This window comes from Beta vulgaris, chromosome 5 (genome assembly GCF_026745355.1).
Source record: "Beta vulgaris subsp. vulgaris cultivar EL10 chromosome 5, EL10.2, whole genome shotgun sequence".
Lineage (NCBI taxonomy): Eukaryota > Viridiplantae > Streptophyta > Magnoliopsida > Caryophyllales > Amaranthaceae > Beta > Beta vulgaris.
In genome coordinates, this window is record NC_079206.1 from 46,311,744 (window position 1) to 46,329,134 (window position 17,391).

General features: G+C 37.0%; 1 protein-coding gene across 4 annotated transcripts; it reads left to right on the forward strand.

Annotated features, from left to right (window-relative positions):
- The first annotated feature begins 1,772 nt into the window (after positions 1 to 1,772).
- Positions 1,773 to 11,113, forward strand: LOC104893480 (uncharacterized). 4 transcript variants are annotated; one of them, XM_057395132.1, is made up of 8 exons: positions 2,097 to 2,234; positions 2,632 to 2,738; positions 3,046 to 3,232; positions 3,308 to 3,558; positions 4,049 to 4,163; positions 5,046 to 5,138; positions 7,673 to 7,816; positions 10,317 to 11,113. In XM_057395132.1, the coding sequence occupies exons 2-8, from the start codon at positions 2,692 to 2,694 to the stop codon at positions 10,425 to 10,427; spliced, it is 948 nt and encodes a 315-aa protein (XP_057251115.1). In that variant the 5' UTR covers positions 2,097 to 2,234; positions 2,632 to 2,691; the 3' UTR covers positions 10,428 to 11,113. The 4 variants fall into 4 exon arrangements, with proteins under 4 accessions (XP_057251114.1, XP_057251116.1, XP_010677883.1 ...); XM_010679581.4 differs by lacking the exon at positions 2,632 to 2,738 and having other exon boundaries at positions 1,775 to 2,234; XM_057395131.1 differs by lacking the exons at positions 2,632 to 2,738; positions 7,673 to 7,816; positions 10,317 to 11,113 and having other exon boundaries at positions 1,773 to 2,234; positions 5,046 to 5,144.
- Positions 11,114 to 17,391: the final 6,278 nt, after the last annotated feature.

Consider the following 17,391-nt stretch of genomic DNA (forward strand, 5'->3'; position numbering starts at 1 on the left):
GTGTTCCTGTATCAAAATTGACCTGGAAGTTCTTCTATATAATTCGTATAGTAAGCCAGGTTCATTCATAGAAGACACAAGATTGCGATGATTCCAATTCAACAACTTCCAATCTCAGACGACGATGAACCTCATAGTTAGAGAGAGAGAGCGTGCAAAAAAGGGAAGCACCCTCATATTGAAAATATACCCAGATGACTTCAGAGTCATATAAAGGAAGAAAACAACCTGGAATGAGAGGTCTGGAGAGATTAAGTATCATCTTGGCTCTGAATTCCATGTTAGGGGGTAGATCTGCTTCATGTTCCTCCACTTCTTCAATGAAGCCAACATGGCGTAGGGCTTGCATGACCCATGCAACCAAAAGATACAATGGAAGCCTAAACACACGAACCCATAGCCTAGCTGAATTAAAATTGATGGTTTGTGGTACTACAGACCAATGACAACAACGAAAACTTATGATTCGAGGCCATCTACAATGGCGGTATGTTGTTGCAACAAAGCATCGACATCTGCTCGTTGAGAGCAAGTGAAGATAAAATACAACCCAACTTTTTGGATGGTGATGGCTCCACGCTTGATCCATTGAGTGTTGATCAAGCCTTGAAGCAAATGGAGGTGATGGGGTGGAGGACATAAAAACATGCCAATAATTGACATGCCCCAATTTATGTCGCTTGTGTAATTTCAAAAACCTCATTCATGACCAGTACTGTGATTGAAAGTTACATAACTTCAAGGTGCCTAATGCCATATGCAATTAAATCAACCTTTAATTAATTTTGGAAGTTTGTTTTTAATACATCATCATTTACTATGACCAAAAATAAAGATCATTCCAATCTCTATCTAAAAAATATCATCCTAAATCTTTTTCTAATTATTCCTCTTAGCAATTATCAAAGAAGTAGAAGATCATCTTCATTTTTATAGAAAATAAAATGTGTGAAATATATATCAAAATAACTATCATATTTCGTGACTTTTCGTTCACGGTTAACAGTTAGACATTATTTCCATGACAATCATCCCACAATTTTTTCCGTTTGTTGTTAAATAACAAGAAGGAAAACTAAGGGTCCTCTTTTTGGTTATTATTAGGGATGTTCTTAGTAGCAGTTTGCAACACGCGCCAATAATTATTAAATACAAAAGATGGTTCTACCTCGTCGGATATTCATTTTGGTATCTGAAACACGAAATAGACAATTCCAAGATCTCGGATCGAATCAATATATTTCACCCCCATGACAAACAAGTTTATACTCCTAGTAATAAAGCTATATGTAGGGATGAAATTTAAATCCGAGTTTGATCCAAGTCAGCCCAGATTCGAGTATATAAACCTGATTCAAATCCGTTAAGGAATCTGACTCCGAATAGAATCCGGGTCGAACTCGAATTTGACCTCTGATATAGTCTAACCCGACTCCAACCCGATATCCTGTCACATCATTCTCTGTTTTTCGCTAGTTAATAAGGCATTCGTTTGATAAAGTGTAAAGCATCTTCCTCGAAATCTATCTTCTTCTATTTTCAGTTTTACATTATTAGGTTGGCAGATGAGTCTAAAATCATTTTTTCCATTATAAATTGTTTTTCCATAAAAACCGCTTTACACTGAAAATATTTTACCCCCGATCAAAAACTAAAATCATTTTTTTTAATTATAAATTATTACTTTCAAAAATTATTTTAAACTAAAAATATTTTACAACCCACCAAACAGACGATACTTTTGCCAACACTAAATGATCAAATCTTTGAATGAACTCCTCAGTGGCTCAGTCCGACGAAAAAAAAAGTACTTTCTTTGCAAACAAATCCTCTGGCCATCCATAACTCAGTTGGAGAAAAGAAGAAGAAATGCCGACGCACGAACTCCGGCGATCGTACAAGCGGGCGGCAATATCAGACCAGCAAAAAAGGCGAGAAGTCTCTCTCCTTCGGCAACAGCAAAACCGGTTAGACGCGCAATCCCAAGCTCGTCGTCTGGCCTCTACTCTTCTCTCTTTCCATCAACCAACCCCCACTTCTTCTTCCTCCTACGACGCCTCTCTCGAGTTTGATATCGAACCAGAATACGAGGAGGATGGTGCTGAAGTTGACAATATCAAGGATGTTCGACAGGCTTCTCGGCTTCGTGGTCAAGAATCTCGCCGCTGGTTTGCTCGCCAGTTGATGCTTCCTGAGTGGATGATCGACATTCCACATCTTCTTTCTCAAGACTGGTTTGTCTGCTGCTTCTTTTAAGTCCACTCATACCTTATGCTTAGTTCCTGATGAGTATGTTAATAGATGATGTTCATACCCTCATTTTTATATCAAGTACTAACATTTCTGATTCCTTATACCACAATTATAACTAAATGTACAATAATTATTGTTTAGTTTACGACCAGGAACTTCATGATTGTTATACGTTTTGTAACACATTTTTTTTTTTAATTTCTTATTAGAAAAGTTTTACTGCTTTGGAAATACTTCTAGTAGATTATATTTCTCATTATGTTACTTTATGTTATTGATTTAGATAAATATGAGTTTGTTGGGTATTGTTGAATGTACAACTGCCAAATGTTAGGAACCTAAACATGTTTGTAATGGTTATGAAATGGGAAATTTCAGGTTTTGAGTGTTTTAGTGAAGTAATGGAGGAGGGAGAGACATGTGAATTACCTTCTTCTGATGGGTCTTGTACTGTTGTCTGGTTTGCTTGGAATTGTGAAATTATGGTGGGTTTGTGTTGCATTTTCTAAAATTTCCTTTAACTTTTTGGGTTTAATGGTGGTGGAGGTCTTTCTTATGGGTTTAGAAAATCTTGGCTGCTTTGGGAATAGTATATAATTTCTTGTTATGTTATCATTGATAATGTGATTAATCTTGACACAATTTTGTTCGGTCTTGATGATGCTTTTCTTCGTTGCATCAAAGTTTATGATGTTGGCGTTTCAAATTGTTTTTATGCAAGTAGATTAATGTGTCAGTTAGGGTGGTGGTTTGGCAAAATGATTGTTTCATGTCCTGAGTTATGTCTCTCAGGTTTGTATTAGCCAGGCCAGCTGGGAAGCGATGCTTTGTAGTTTCCATCAATGGGACAACAGTTAGTAGACTACGTAATGGCTCGGTGTTGCATCATTTCCCGTCCGCTCTACCTAATGGAGCTAGAACGAGGGAGAATTCTGGATCTTCACAGTCGTATAGTATTCTTGATTGCATTTTTCACGAGGTTAGTTTGTCTTTATATCCACATCCATGATTCTCAGCTTATGCTTGTTCACTTATCTGATGAATGTGAATGCAGATGGACCAGACTTACTATGTGATTGACATGGTATGTTGGCGAGGATACTCTCTTTACGATTGTAATGCCGAGTTCAGATTTTTTTGGTTGAACTCCAAGCTTTCTGAAAGTGGAGCTTGTGAACCACCTTCTCACTACCACAAGTATCAGTTTAGTCCAGTTCCTGTCTACAACTGTGACCAGAGTGGATTGCTGTCAGCATATACAGGACAAGTACCTTATGTCAAAGATGGTCTGTTATTCTATAACAAGTAAGACTCTATTGCCTGCATGCTGGAATATTAGCTCAGATGGCCTCCAATTTTTCATTTGTTCATATGGCAACCTTGTGAACAAAGTTTTCCCAGCTACTATTTTCGTGTACTCTGATTTTGAATGTCGTGAGCCTTGTTTGGACCTAGTAAAAACAGTGGCTTGTAGATTTCCAGCCATTGCATCAACATTACGAGGTTTCGTATATATGGACTTTTAGATGCAGTGCTTGATACTTCATAGTAATAGGCTGGTGATTAATTCTGTGAAAGCAGGACACTAAAGCCAGTGGCTAGGCTTATATGATAAGATATCCCTAACATGTAGAATAGAAGGAAAATTATGGGATGATGGAAAATAAGACGAGGCCTTCTTTTAGCAGCAAAGGTCAACAATGTATCAGTATTATATAGTACAATAATTTTACTGTGTATTTTATATATTCTGAATACCAGTAACCTAATTCTTTGTTATGCTTTCCTTCCTTAGGCAGGCAAACTATCAAGCAGGAAATACACCGCTTACATTGGTCTGGAAGGATGACAAATGTAGCCAATATGTTATAGACACAGATAAAAAAGGTGAAATTCCAAGCAAGCAACAGGTGATTTTTGAATGGGCAATCTACTAATCTGGACATATTTAGCTATCAATCATTGCAACTCTACAACTAAAGGCACTATAAATGAAACTAAATTAGTGTTATTGCCATGGTGATTTGACACTAACTTCAGAATTTTTTCTTTTAGAAATTTTACTTCTCTCTCAGTTTTTGTATCTGCGGTTTTGGCAGTAACACAGTTGCAAGTTTTAATTTTTAACACTTTTTAGTTCAGATGTCTTCTAATATCCCCCACCTATCTAATTTCTCTTCCTTCCAATCCCGCTACTTTGCTAGCAATCTCAAAATTACAAATATTTGGAGGCTGTACATGTAGTACTCTTACCAGTTGAGTCATTGCTGGGAACTAGGTAGACAGTAGCCTCTGGATAATGAAGCAATATACTCTAGGCCTCTAGGGTGATAACACTCTTTGTGACCATTTAAGCCTTTTATGGTTGACATATGTGGTGAGTTTGGAAATGTGGTTGAATTATACTTCCTCTGTTTACTTCTAATTGGAACATCAGGGGGAGGCACAATTTTTAAGGAGAGGAGAGAGATAATAGAGATTAGAAAGTGGGACCCATGTAATAAAGAGAGAGATAGAGAGAACTCAATGCCAAATAAAGTAGTGTCAATTAATTTGAGATTGCCATAAATGGGAAGTGTTGCAATTACAAATAAATGGAGGAAGTATGTATTGCAATCTTGAGAATTGGAAAACAGTTTTTGATTATCTCAGTAAATTGTTATAAGTTGGATGTGAAGTCAACTTTGTCGATTATTCTGGGTGCTTATTGTGTCAATATTGTACCTAGTAACTCAATACGAAGTTGCTTCTGTTTTACAATGTAGCACTTATTTTTTGCTGCTTATGAACAGGTGGTCTTAGAGCTTCAAGATGATGGAAAGGTGGCTACTTCAGATGATCCTCCTGTCGTAATTGCCTGCCTTGATCAGGACTTTGTACAAAAGGTGTAGTGGATTTTAGTACACTTGAAAATTCTGTTTAATTTTTGTGAGTAGACAGTACATTAGCTGTCATTATACAGCTCATGCTGGTGAATTTCGTTGATGTTTTCTCTGTACTTGTCTGGAACAGAAAGGATCTCATTGCTAGCCTGAAGTTGAAAATTTGTTGTTTTTGGTATGTCTTAACATATAAAAAGATTGTGAAGAGGCTATCTAATTCACATAAGGGAGAGGTAATGTAGTGGAAAAAGGTAAAGGGGCAATGAATCTAAGAATGAGAATTTTAATTTGATTTTAATTAACGATCTCTTTCCTCCTTTGCTCAGACTACCTTACTCTGTGGGCATCCTCCTTTCTTCCCCTCCTTTGTGTGCTTGGTGTTCACCTTTCTATTATGACCGTGTTCATCTTTCTCTCTCAGGTATCACAACTATGACCACCATCTGTACATTCACCCCTTCCCCTCACACCACTAGACTTTTCCTGTTCTGTTCTCTCTCAGTCTCACATTTTCCACACTTCTGGTGACACCACTATCATGCCAATTCCGTTCCAACAGGAAGGATGAAGGCTAGGTTGACTCTTCATTGGTCATTTTGACTAATTGTTCTAAGTCATAAACCTGGGGGGTTAGAGTGAAAGTTCAACCACCCCAGGGCTGAATCTTGGCCATCACCTAGACTGTCGTTTGTTGCTTCCACCATATATGGCGTGCACATGACTTACCACTGTTATTTTCTTTCCTCCATCACTTTGTGTATATATTAAATTCAGTGGGTGTTTGATCAAGTTAAGCTACAGTGGCAATTGCAGTGGGTTAGAGAGTGGGGATAGTGTTTAAGAGATGGAGTGGAGGAAGGCTGTGTTAAGATGAGGAGAGAATAGGTTGTTTAAGATAGAGCAGTTGTGGGCTGCAGGGGGGGATGTAAACGGTGAGATGAGGGGTTAGTAATTGTGACTGGAGGGTCCCAAGATGGGGAGAATCATCAAAGAGTAAGGGATGAATCCTGATGAGGACAGTATAACACTTTCTCTCTTAGAGACTCATCTTTCCAAGAGGCGGCTAGGACCAATGCCTTATGCCTCCCTCAAGGTGTCCGCCTACCTTCCCCCGTCTTTTAGGTTGTAGGTTGCTGTGTCCAAGGAGGTGCTAACGCCTTGGTGTGCCTTCAACATGCTTTTTAATATTAAGCTCTTGACATACCTTTGACTTTTCCTATCAACATTGCTGTCCTTATACTTATTTTCTTCATTTCCACATTTTAATAGCCTAAGTGGCATTCTATTTTTTTCTTAACCATTGTCTTTACATCCTCATTTCACTAAGTTGTGCCTTTGTACACCAGTACTTCTCTCTCTGATTCTCCTGGAATCCCTTTCGATACTCTAAAATCCCCCAAGTTGATGTGAATAACTCTGTAGGTGAAGCTTCGTCATCATTTTTGCTTAAACCTACCATCTTACTCATGGTTTACCTGGACGTTTATAATTTATCAATCTTGCGTTTTTATGAACATATAGTACTAGAACTTTATGTTGAGTGGCTACGCTCTCATGTGTGGTTACCTTAGCTAAGACAAGTACACCTATCTGTACTGCTTGTCAAGAGGAGATCTATATGTGCTCTATTCACTCTACTTCGGAAGTCAATGTACAATAATATCTTTTGCATAGTCATGTGATTTTTACTCTTAGAACCCTATCATATGACTGCGCAGAAGGTACTATTATACATTGGCTGTGCAAAAGGTATTAATATATATTGACTGCGCAAAATATGACTTGGTCGAATGACTGCTCGAAAGGTAATATTGTACATTAACCGTGCTAAACATATTATGTCAATTTCTGTTACACGTGGTCTCTACTCTTATCGGCTTAACGCCTTCTTTTATACATTGAATACATCATTTACTAGCTGATGAGCCCATCATGTAAATACAAACTTGTTTCTACTCCTATATTGTTTATTCCAAGGGCTTATAATAACTTTTTCTCATAAGTCTCGTGAAGACACATGATGTCTATATTTCTTCTTTTTCATTTACCAAGCTCTACTAACTTTCTTGTAAGAGATTCTCTAGTCATAGATCCTATACACAACTTAGTTCAATGCTCTTCCCTAGTGTACCTTAGGTAGAACCTAGCAACCCTTGCATACTTATAACTTACACATGGTTCTAGGAAGTGTAGGGTGTCGATGAGTAGGGCATGCCCATGAAAGTATCATACTGGCCCATGCTCATAGACGTGATTTAGATTTATGATGGTTAGCACCACAACCCTCCTCCTTTATCCAGGTTTGGGACGGGCAATGAGTGGATTTTATGATGATCTAATTTATGTATACAATAGAAACTCTCACATGTATTAACCTAGACAGATTCAACAGAGTCTTAACAAAGTTAGTCTTGCCTGGTCATCTTTTTGTTAACGATGTGTTATATGCTTGTATTCTTCACCGAATTTCTGCTGTACCAATTTCTCACTGTTTATAGTAGGTTGCATTTTTGAGTCGACAGTTTATCTATTTTCAGGCAGAATTATCTCCTGGTGATCTTCTGCGGTTTTCAATCAATGATGGAGGACTGAATTTTGTGGATGGGAAACTTGAGAAGGCCGATTTACTATACCAAGAAAAGACCAACCGTGCTCGAGCTTTTGCTGACAGTTACTCAAAGGTCAGTTGGAAAAGTGTATAGTTAATCATGATAATGGATATAGTCAATGCTAGCACTTTGTAAATTAGTATTGTCATATTGTTTATGGTTAAGCTCATGTTGCCTGTTTGGCACCTTTGTATCTTAGTCATTAATTTGAATTTGAACTGTTAGCATGAGCCCCAGGGCTTTAACCTTTCTTTGCAGTAGCTTAAAGAGAGGAAATGACTAGTTTTACACGATGTGCAAAAAAATATATACAGTTGTTTTTTGTTTCTTCTTTCCAGGCATCCGTTCTAATTTTTAATAGAAGCACTGTATTTCAAGCCATCATAAGCCATAGTAGACCATTGTTCAACCTCGATTTACATTTGGTTCCATGGCCAATATACATGTCGGGTTATTGGTTTGAACATCACTCAAAACATATTGGGAAATATGAAGGAAAATTAACTAGAAAACACACTTAGAACCATCCTCAAATGAAACAAAGAATATTAATGTTTACCACTTAGGCCTTGTTCGTTATCGTTTTCTGTTTCCGGTTTTAAGTTTTTCTGAAAACCAAAAACAAAAATATGGCTACCAGAAAAAGTAGTTTCCAGTTTTTTATTGCCACTTTTCAAAATTGACATGTGTAGTATAAGTATGACCAATTTTAAATTTATTATACTCCTTATATCATATGACTTTTATATTTATAAAACGAAAAATTGAAAAGTGACACAATGACAAATGGACCCTTAGTTGATTTTTCGGATGTTTCTCCCTTCATTTTACCTCAAGTACCCGTGTCCAATACTAGGTTACTTGTATGATATTTGGGCACTTCATACGTATCAACACGCGACATATTATCCATGTGCCCCACTTCTAGCTGAGTCTGAGTTACATAGATTTTTCTAACAAAATTGATCACCATTCACCAATTAGAATTTTTCATCCAGTAGTTGATTACAGTAAAACCCAATTTGGTCTATCTTTCAATATGCACTTCCTCTGTTTTTTTGTTTGCAACATTTCCCATTTTACGAAGTTGCATAGTTGTAATATTGACATTTTTTGCAATATATTCTCTCTTTCTCTCCAAGCACATGGAATCCTTTTCTTTTTATTTATCTCTCTCTTAAATTCTTGTGCGCCATGCTCTAATGTTGCAAGTAAAAGAAAATGGAGGAAGTATTAATTAAAATAACATTCTCTTCTGTCTAGTCCTTGATGGCACCACTTACTTCTATCTTCTCCAATCTTTCTCTGCCCATGTCTCCACTTCCTAGTCATTATCACAGTATCTCACCTTCTCCATCACCGTTTTCCCTGCCCTACCTCTAGAACATCTGCAAATTAATCTAAGAGTTCAAGATTCAGGTGGATTTTGAACTTATGAATTGAGGATTTGAGAGTAAGGATCTCGAAAATTCCAGCTGTGAGATGTATACAGCTTGATGTGATGCTTTACATGCCTTTCCTCACTTTTGCCCAAAGACACAGAAGAATATCTTCTAATGTCTTTCCAATGCTTCACTTTTCTAATAATGCAACATTAAACTTCCAGAAATTGGTGCATTCAACAAAATTCTGGTTTTGGCAAAGGTAACAGGAGAAACTGGTAAGGTCTCTCTTCCCCCACTCCTCTTCTCATCTGTCTCCCTAGAATCAGCTTGCCCTGCCATTTTCATCTCTACCTTTAAACTGAATATCCTTCATCTCTGGACCATAGTCATCGTCACTACTCCCATCCTATATCAAGCAGACACAGGTCTGAACAGAGCTCACTTCTAGCCAAAATGGTGAAAAATGAGCCATTATGGAGACAGTGGTATTAAAGTGCGACACCTCATCCCATGTAACAAAGAGCCGCTCTTTCATGCCTGGTTTCTCTTTACACTCAATCTGCCAGAATGTGCTTTTCCATACCCATTTTTCTTGGAATAGGGTTAGTAAGAAGAAATTACTAAAAGGATATCTATCTTCAGTAGTTGCCCATTTGTGTTGCTGACTTGAAACCAAAGGTCACTTATTCTCTGTCTAAGGGAAGTGGGTTTTGGACTCGTCTTTCTCAACAACTGCTGATTTTGCCTTTGAGTCCCACTATTCTGCTTAGAAGTTCCAACTTCAAAGCTTACTATGTACTAAAGTATGTGCAACACTTGCTTTCTGAGGGTCTCCATTGCACACCTTTGACCTATAAACCTATAATATCTTTGATCTCATCAATAATTCACGAGTCCTAGGATTTTGTGTTCGATAGTGGAAGTTTTAATGGAAGTCTTTCTTCGTAAATTTCTGCATATCAGCTACTGTTTTTAAGAGTTCCCTTAAATGGGTTAGCTACACGAGGAAGATTGAACTCTTCTGCGCCGAGGATGAATTTTGCCCTATAGGTATTGTAATCAATTGCTACTTATTATGTTTTATAGCTTATTGCTGTTTTAAATTGCCGTAGTTGATTGATAAATTGTGATCAGCATTAGGAATGTGAATCTTCCTTTCTCCTAACTGTTTTAAACAATTCTGGCAGGTTGTATTTCAATACATGGCTCGATGTTCTCCTATTAGAATCGACGATTTGCTAGGATCCATCAACTCACAAATTGACCCAGGAAATAAAGATGTTGAGATGTCTGGTTGATAGTAATCCGCAAAAGTACCAGAATACTTCATTGTTCTCTGAATCATGTGGTGAAATATATCAACTTGGCGAGGTCATAGAAATTTGATGTAGCAATTAGGGTCCGTTTGATTTGATGGGAAACCAAAATATTTGTTTTCCTTTGTCTGGTTTGATGGAAATAATTAAGCTAAGGGGGAAATGGAGATGTTGGGAATAAGAGAGTGGAGGAAAATGATTTTCCTGCTAATTTTAGAGGAAAATGTTTACAAAGGGATGAAAACTTGTTTCCACTTTAGTTTTTCTTTTCTAATCCCTTGTCCAAACAAACAACGGAAAATGGGAAAAATCGCTTTCGTGGAATAACGTTTCCTCCAAAACAAATGAAGCTATAGTCATTTTCCAACAACATGGACTTGGCGGTCTGGAAGTGTGAAGGCTTACTAGAGGTTGCTGTTTGTGACTTGTGTATTATGGAGGATGATTATTATGAATACTTGGAAAAGTTGATGTATTTATGATTTGTGTTGCTAGTCTGGAATTCTGGATTGGTCATGATCTATGTAAATGAAAGCTTCACTCACTTTAGTGATCTTTGGCTTGGACATAGGATGTTGATTGATTAATTTTACATAGGTGACAGATGGCCTACTTGTATCGACTTTGATTTTTGGTCAATTTGGAGTCAAATGATTTTATTCAATTTATTTTGGCTGAGCAATATTTCCGTCTTTAAAGATCAGGTTAACACGATGCTCCTCTATCACAAAACCTTTTGAGGTCCTTATTTTTTTTGTTAATATGAAACTTTTTATTGTTTCCCGCTATAAAAAAAAAACTAATATAAACCCGGTGCACACTAATTAGTGTGCACTCGATCCATATCACGTGAGTTTATGATAGTGTATATTGATATGATATAGTGTATGTTAAAGTAATATAGTGTATATTAAAATGATATAGTGTATGTTACAGTGATATAGTGTATGTTAAAATGATATAGTGTATGTTAAAATGATATAGTGTATATTAAAATGATATAGTGTATGTTAAAATGATATAGTGTGTGTCAAAGTGATATAGTGTGTGTTAAAGTGATATAGTGTATGTTACAATGATATAGTGTGTGTTAAAGTGATATAGTATATGTTACAATGATATAGTGTATGTTACAATGATATAGTGTATGTTAAAGTGATATAGGGTATGTTAAAGTGATATAGGGTGTGTTAAAGTGACATAGTGTGTGTTAAAATGATATAGTGTATGTTACAATGATATAGTGTATGTTAAAGTGATATAGTGTATGTTAAAGTGATATAGTGTATGTTATGATGATATAGTGTATGTTAAAATGATATAGTGTATGTTAAAGTGATATAACGGGTCACGTGCCTGGGCCTGGTCCACACTATTTTTAGTGTGAACCGGGTCCACGCAAGTCGGATTGTTCCCGCTAATGAATCTATTTTTTAGGTTACATTCTTACATTACTAGCCATATACAGAGTTTTATCTAACTCCTTGTGAGAGTTTGAAAACTTTTATCCTTGCCTTTTGGTTTTCTACAACAGATTGATCGGTTGATGATATAAAAATTAGGCAATTTCGTAGAGTTATTGCTATGAAATATGAGACTTGATTGTATAATCAAATTGCTTCTAATTTATAATATGTAAAATCAAAGAGAAGAGAAATAATGTCTTTTTGTTTTTAGAAATTGGGGATTACAACTAATGGAAATTGAAAAGACAGAGGAGACAAGGAGTTGGAGGTTTGGAAATTGGAGAATAGGAAGAGAGATATTAGACCTCAGTACCTCGAGCGTGAAAGAAACCGAGTAATTAGATTATTTCTTTTTTTTTATACTTTGGATAAACAGAACTGTAATAGGAGGTTCTGTTAAGAAGTTGTTAAGTCTGTTAATAAGTTGTTAGAGGTTGTTATTGTTACAACAACCTTTTGGCGGGAAAATTAATTACAACTAATTTTCTATAAATAGCCTTAGTAATTCTGTACTAGAATTCATTGAAGAAAATAAACACAACTTCTCTCCTTCTTCCTATTCTATTCTCTCTAATTCTGTTATCTCTCTGAGATATTCTCTCACTTCTTAAATCAAGGCTAAAGTTTGAGTTGCTCAAACTCTTGGTTATATAATAACAGTAGCCATCCAAGCTACTGTTACATTGGTATCAAAGCAAATCAGTTGCTGTAGAGCTCAAATCACCATTGTTGTTCAATCACTTGCACTTCAAGTGTTTGATAGATTGCACCACTCAGATTTCAAGTTGAATCTTGCTATATCTTTGAAGATAAACTGGCTCTTGCAGTAACAAGGAGGGTAGAAGTAATGGAGGAGCAGTTGAAACTATTAGAGCAGCAATTGGAATTACAATCTCAGAAGAGTTTGGAATTTCAAGAAACAATGATGAAAATGATGTCAGATTTGGGTGACAAATTGAAAGAAGCTGAGGGTTCTAGGCACTCAGAATCACCTAGACAAAATCTTGACAGTGGAGCTACTTCTACAAGAATACATGGGTATGTACCTAAACTTGAATTTCCTAAGTTCGATGGATCAAATGTTAGGATGTGGGTTAAAAAATGTAATAAATACTTTGCATTATGCAAGATTTATGAGGAGCAAAAAGTAGATTTAGCATGTTTGATTGTAGTTGATAAGGCATAGTTACCTGGCTGTAAGGAAAAATGTTGACTGGACTGAATTTGTAGTTGATTTAACTACAAGATTCAGAGATGAAGTGGGTATTAACGTAGTGGAAAAGTTTAATAAACTTGAACAAAAGGGATCTTTCGAATCCTATATTGATGAGTTTGAAAACATAAGATCCTTGATGTTACAACAAAGCCATTTTCTCCCAGAACCTTATTTGCTGGACAGTTTCATTGGAGGATTGAAACCCACATTAAAGCCATTTGTGAGAGCCTTTAAACCTACCACTATCGCTAGTGCTGTGGAGTATGCTAGACTGCAGGAGGATAATCTAGAAGCAGCAAGAGCAGCTTATAAACCTTCTTACCCAGTAACCAAAACAATAAATAAACCTCCCCTTTTGCCAACACCAAATAATTTCCAAAAACCTAACCCATTTTTTTCCACCAGGCCTCAAATTAATCTCTCACCTGCTGAAAGAAAAGAAAGACAAATGAAGGGATTGTGTTATTTTTGTGCTGAACCTTATGAAAGAGGTCACAAATGCCAGCTTAAGCAATCTCAGTTGTTTTTGGTAGAGATTCCTAGCTGTGAAGATCGGGATGGAATTGATGATGTAGAAGTTGCAGAAGTTGTGGAATTTGAAGCTGAGACAGTAGACCCACAAATTTCAGTACATGCTCTATCTGACAATCACAATTTTCAGACCATGAGAGTCTATGGAATGTGTGGTAAACAACCACTACAGATCTTGATTGACTCAGGATCAACTCATAATTTCCTAGATATGGGTATGGCAGGGTTGTTAGGATTGAAGTTAGATTCAATTTTCCCTCAAGCAATTACAGTAGCAGATGGCAATCATTTGGCTTGTCAGTCAGTTTGCAAAGGTTTCTCTTGGACCATGCAGAATTTATCTTTCACTTCAGATGTTTTGCTTATTCCTCTGGGGAGCTGTGACATGGTCTTGGGCATCCAGTGGCTTAGTCATTTGGGTGCAGTTTAGTGGGATTTTGGCAAGTTATTGATGGAGTTTGAGTATGGGGGTCAACCTGTGAAGTTAAAGGGGGTTCTGCCTAAGCCAGTTAAAGCTATTGGGCATAATGCTAAAGATGCCATGGTAAATTCCACCCAACTGTATTTTTTGCAGTTACTTCCTTCTGTTGAGACAGAATCAGGTATTACTCTTTTTAATTGTTCACTTCATGAACAATCAGCTCCTGTCCATGGGGATATTACCCAATTACTTCATAAATATGCAGCCATATTTAATGAGCCTAATGCTTTACCCCCTGCTAGGCCCTTGCATGACCATAGAATTCCTTTAGAATTTGGAGCAAATCCTGTCAATATATGACCTTATAGATATCCATTGAAACAAAGAGATATCATTGAAAACTTGTGCAAGAAATGTTGAACCAGGGAATTATTAGAGATAGCAATAGTCCTTTTGCTTCTCCTGTAGTATTGGTGGGAAAGAAAGATGGATCTTGGAGGATGTGTGTTGATTATAGGGATTTGAACAAAAAAACTATCAAGGATAAATTTCCTATTCCAGTAGTAGATGAGCTTATTGATGAACTAGCTAGGGCCACAGTTTTTAGCAAGATTGATTTAAGAGCAGGCTATCATCAATTGAGAGTTCATAAGGAGGATGTTTATAAAACAACTTTTAAAACTCATCATGGTCATTATGAGTTTTTAGTTATGCCTTTTGGCTTAACAAATGCCCCCGCATCTTTTCAGAGTTGGATGAATCACATTTTTAAAACTCTTCTTAGAAAATGTATTTTGGTATTCTTTGATGATATTTTAGTGTATAGTTCCACTATAGATACACACATTCAACATCTTGAGCAAGTCTTCATTTTAATGCAACAACATACTTTGTTTGCTAAGAAGAGTAAATGTTCATTTGCTATGGACAAGGTCGAGTATCTAGGTCAGTTCATTTCTGGAAGAGGGGTTGAAACTGATCCCAAAAGGTGGCAGCAACAATGAAATGGCCTATTCCAAAAACTGTTAAAGAACTTAGAAGCTTCCTGGGGTTAGCAGGCTACTATAGAAAATTTGTAAGAAATTATGCTTGGGTGAGTAAACCTTTACATCAGCTTTTGAAGAAAGGTGAATTTCAATGGACTGAAGCTGCTACTGATGCTTTTGAAACACTTAAGCAAGCTTTAAGTACCACTCCAGTATTGGCTCTTCCAGACTTTTCTTTGCCATTTGAAATCGAAACTGATGCATCCAATGTTGGTATTGGAGTTGTGCTGATGCAACAAGGTCATCCATTAGCTTTCTTGAGCAGGGCTTTGGGACCTAGATGGCAGAAATTATCTGTTTATGAGAAAGAATTGTTGGTTGTAGTTACAGCAGTGCAGAAGTGGGAGCAATATCTCTCAGGGTAGAAGTTTGTAATTAGGACAGACCAAAAAAGTCTCAAATGGTTGTTACAGCAGAAGATCTCAACTCCATTTCAGCAATTTTGGTTGTCTAAGCTCATGGGCTTTGATTACACCATTCATTACAAGTGTGGAAGTGACAATGTGGTAGCTGATGCATTGTCAAGAGTTTCTGGTTCAGAAATTCTTTGTATGGCTTTGTCTGTTTTGGATTCAAATTTGAGTGATCTCATTAAAGCTAGCTACAGTTTAGATGATAATATTCAGAACTTAGTTGCACAATTGCAACAGGGAATTCAGTTAGCTCAGTTTACTTTCATTGATGGCCTATTAAGGAAGAAGCACAAGTTGGTTATTGGCCCTGATGATTCTCTTAAACAGCAAATTTTGACTTGGCTACACACTTCAGCTCAGGGTGGACATTCTGGCAGGGATGCAACCTTACAAAGAGTCAAATCTCTCTTCTATTGGAGAGGCATGACAAAATTTGTCACTCATTTTGTTAGGAATTGTTTGGTGTGTCAAGCTAACAAGCATGAGAGTGTAGCTTCACCTGGATTGTTACAACCACTTCCTATTCCTAAGGAAGTATGGGTTGACATTTCCATGGATTTTATCTCAGGCTTACCTAAGTCACAAGGGAAGGAGGTAATTCTCGTGGTGGTAGATAGACTCGGCAAGTATGGCCATTTTATGGCTCTCAAGCACCCTTATACAACCATGGAAGTTGCTCAAGTTTATCTAGATTCAGTCTTCAGATTACATGGGTGGCCACAATCAATTGTTAGTGACAGAGATCCTGTGTTCATCAGTCAATTTTGGCAAGCCTTATTTACTATTCAAGGCACAAGCTTGCTGTTATCTTCAGCCTACCATCCACAAACAGATGGTCAAACTGAAGTAGTTAATAAATGCCTTGAGACCTTTCTTAGGTGTATGTGCTGTGAAAATACTAAGGAGTGGTCTATGTGGTTACCATTGGCTGAATGGTGGTACAATACTAATTACCACACTTCTATTCAAGCTACCCCCTATGAGATAGTGTACAGCCAACCCCCTCCTGTGCATCTACCCTATTTACCTGGAGAAACAAAAGTAGCAGTGGTAGATAGGTCATTGCAGAAAAGAGATGCTATGATCAAGCTGTTGCAATTTCATTTGCAAAGAGCTCAGAACAGACAAAAGGTGCAGGCAGACAAAAGAAGATCAGAAAGAAGCTTCATGGTAGGGACATGGGTTTGGTTGAAGCTTTATCCTTACAAGCAAAAGACTTTGAGAAATACATCTAATGAGAAGTTGTCTGCTAAGTATGCTGGACCCTTTCAGATACTGCAAGCCATAGGAAAGGTTGCTTATAAGCTCAACTTGCCTGAACAGATTGCAGTTCACTCAGTGTTCCATGTCTCTCAATTAAAAGCATTCAAAGGTGCACTTAGCTTCCAGCAGTTTCACATATTCCATCTTGTTTTCATGGCCAATCTGATTCTACACCTTTGCAACCATTGGTTCTCTTGGATAGGAGAGTTATTAAACACCAAAATGCAGCACAAGTGCAGTACCTTATTCAGTGGGAAGGCATGCGCATCGAGGAAGCAACCTTGGAAAATGCTGAGATTTTTTAGCAAACGTTTCCCAACTTTGTGATTTCTTAGATAATGTTGTTCAATAAACTTGTGGGCAAGTTTGTTGTTAAGCAAGGAGGAATGTAATAGGAGGTTCTGTTAAGAAGTTGTTAAGTCTGTTAATAAGTTGTTAGAGGTTGTTATTGTTACAACAACCTTTTGGCGGGAAATAGTTACAACTAATTTTCTATAAATAGCCTTAGTAATTCTGTACTAGAATTCATTGAAGAAAATAAACACAACTTCTCTCCTTCTTCCTATTCTATTCTCTCTAATTCTATTATC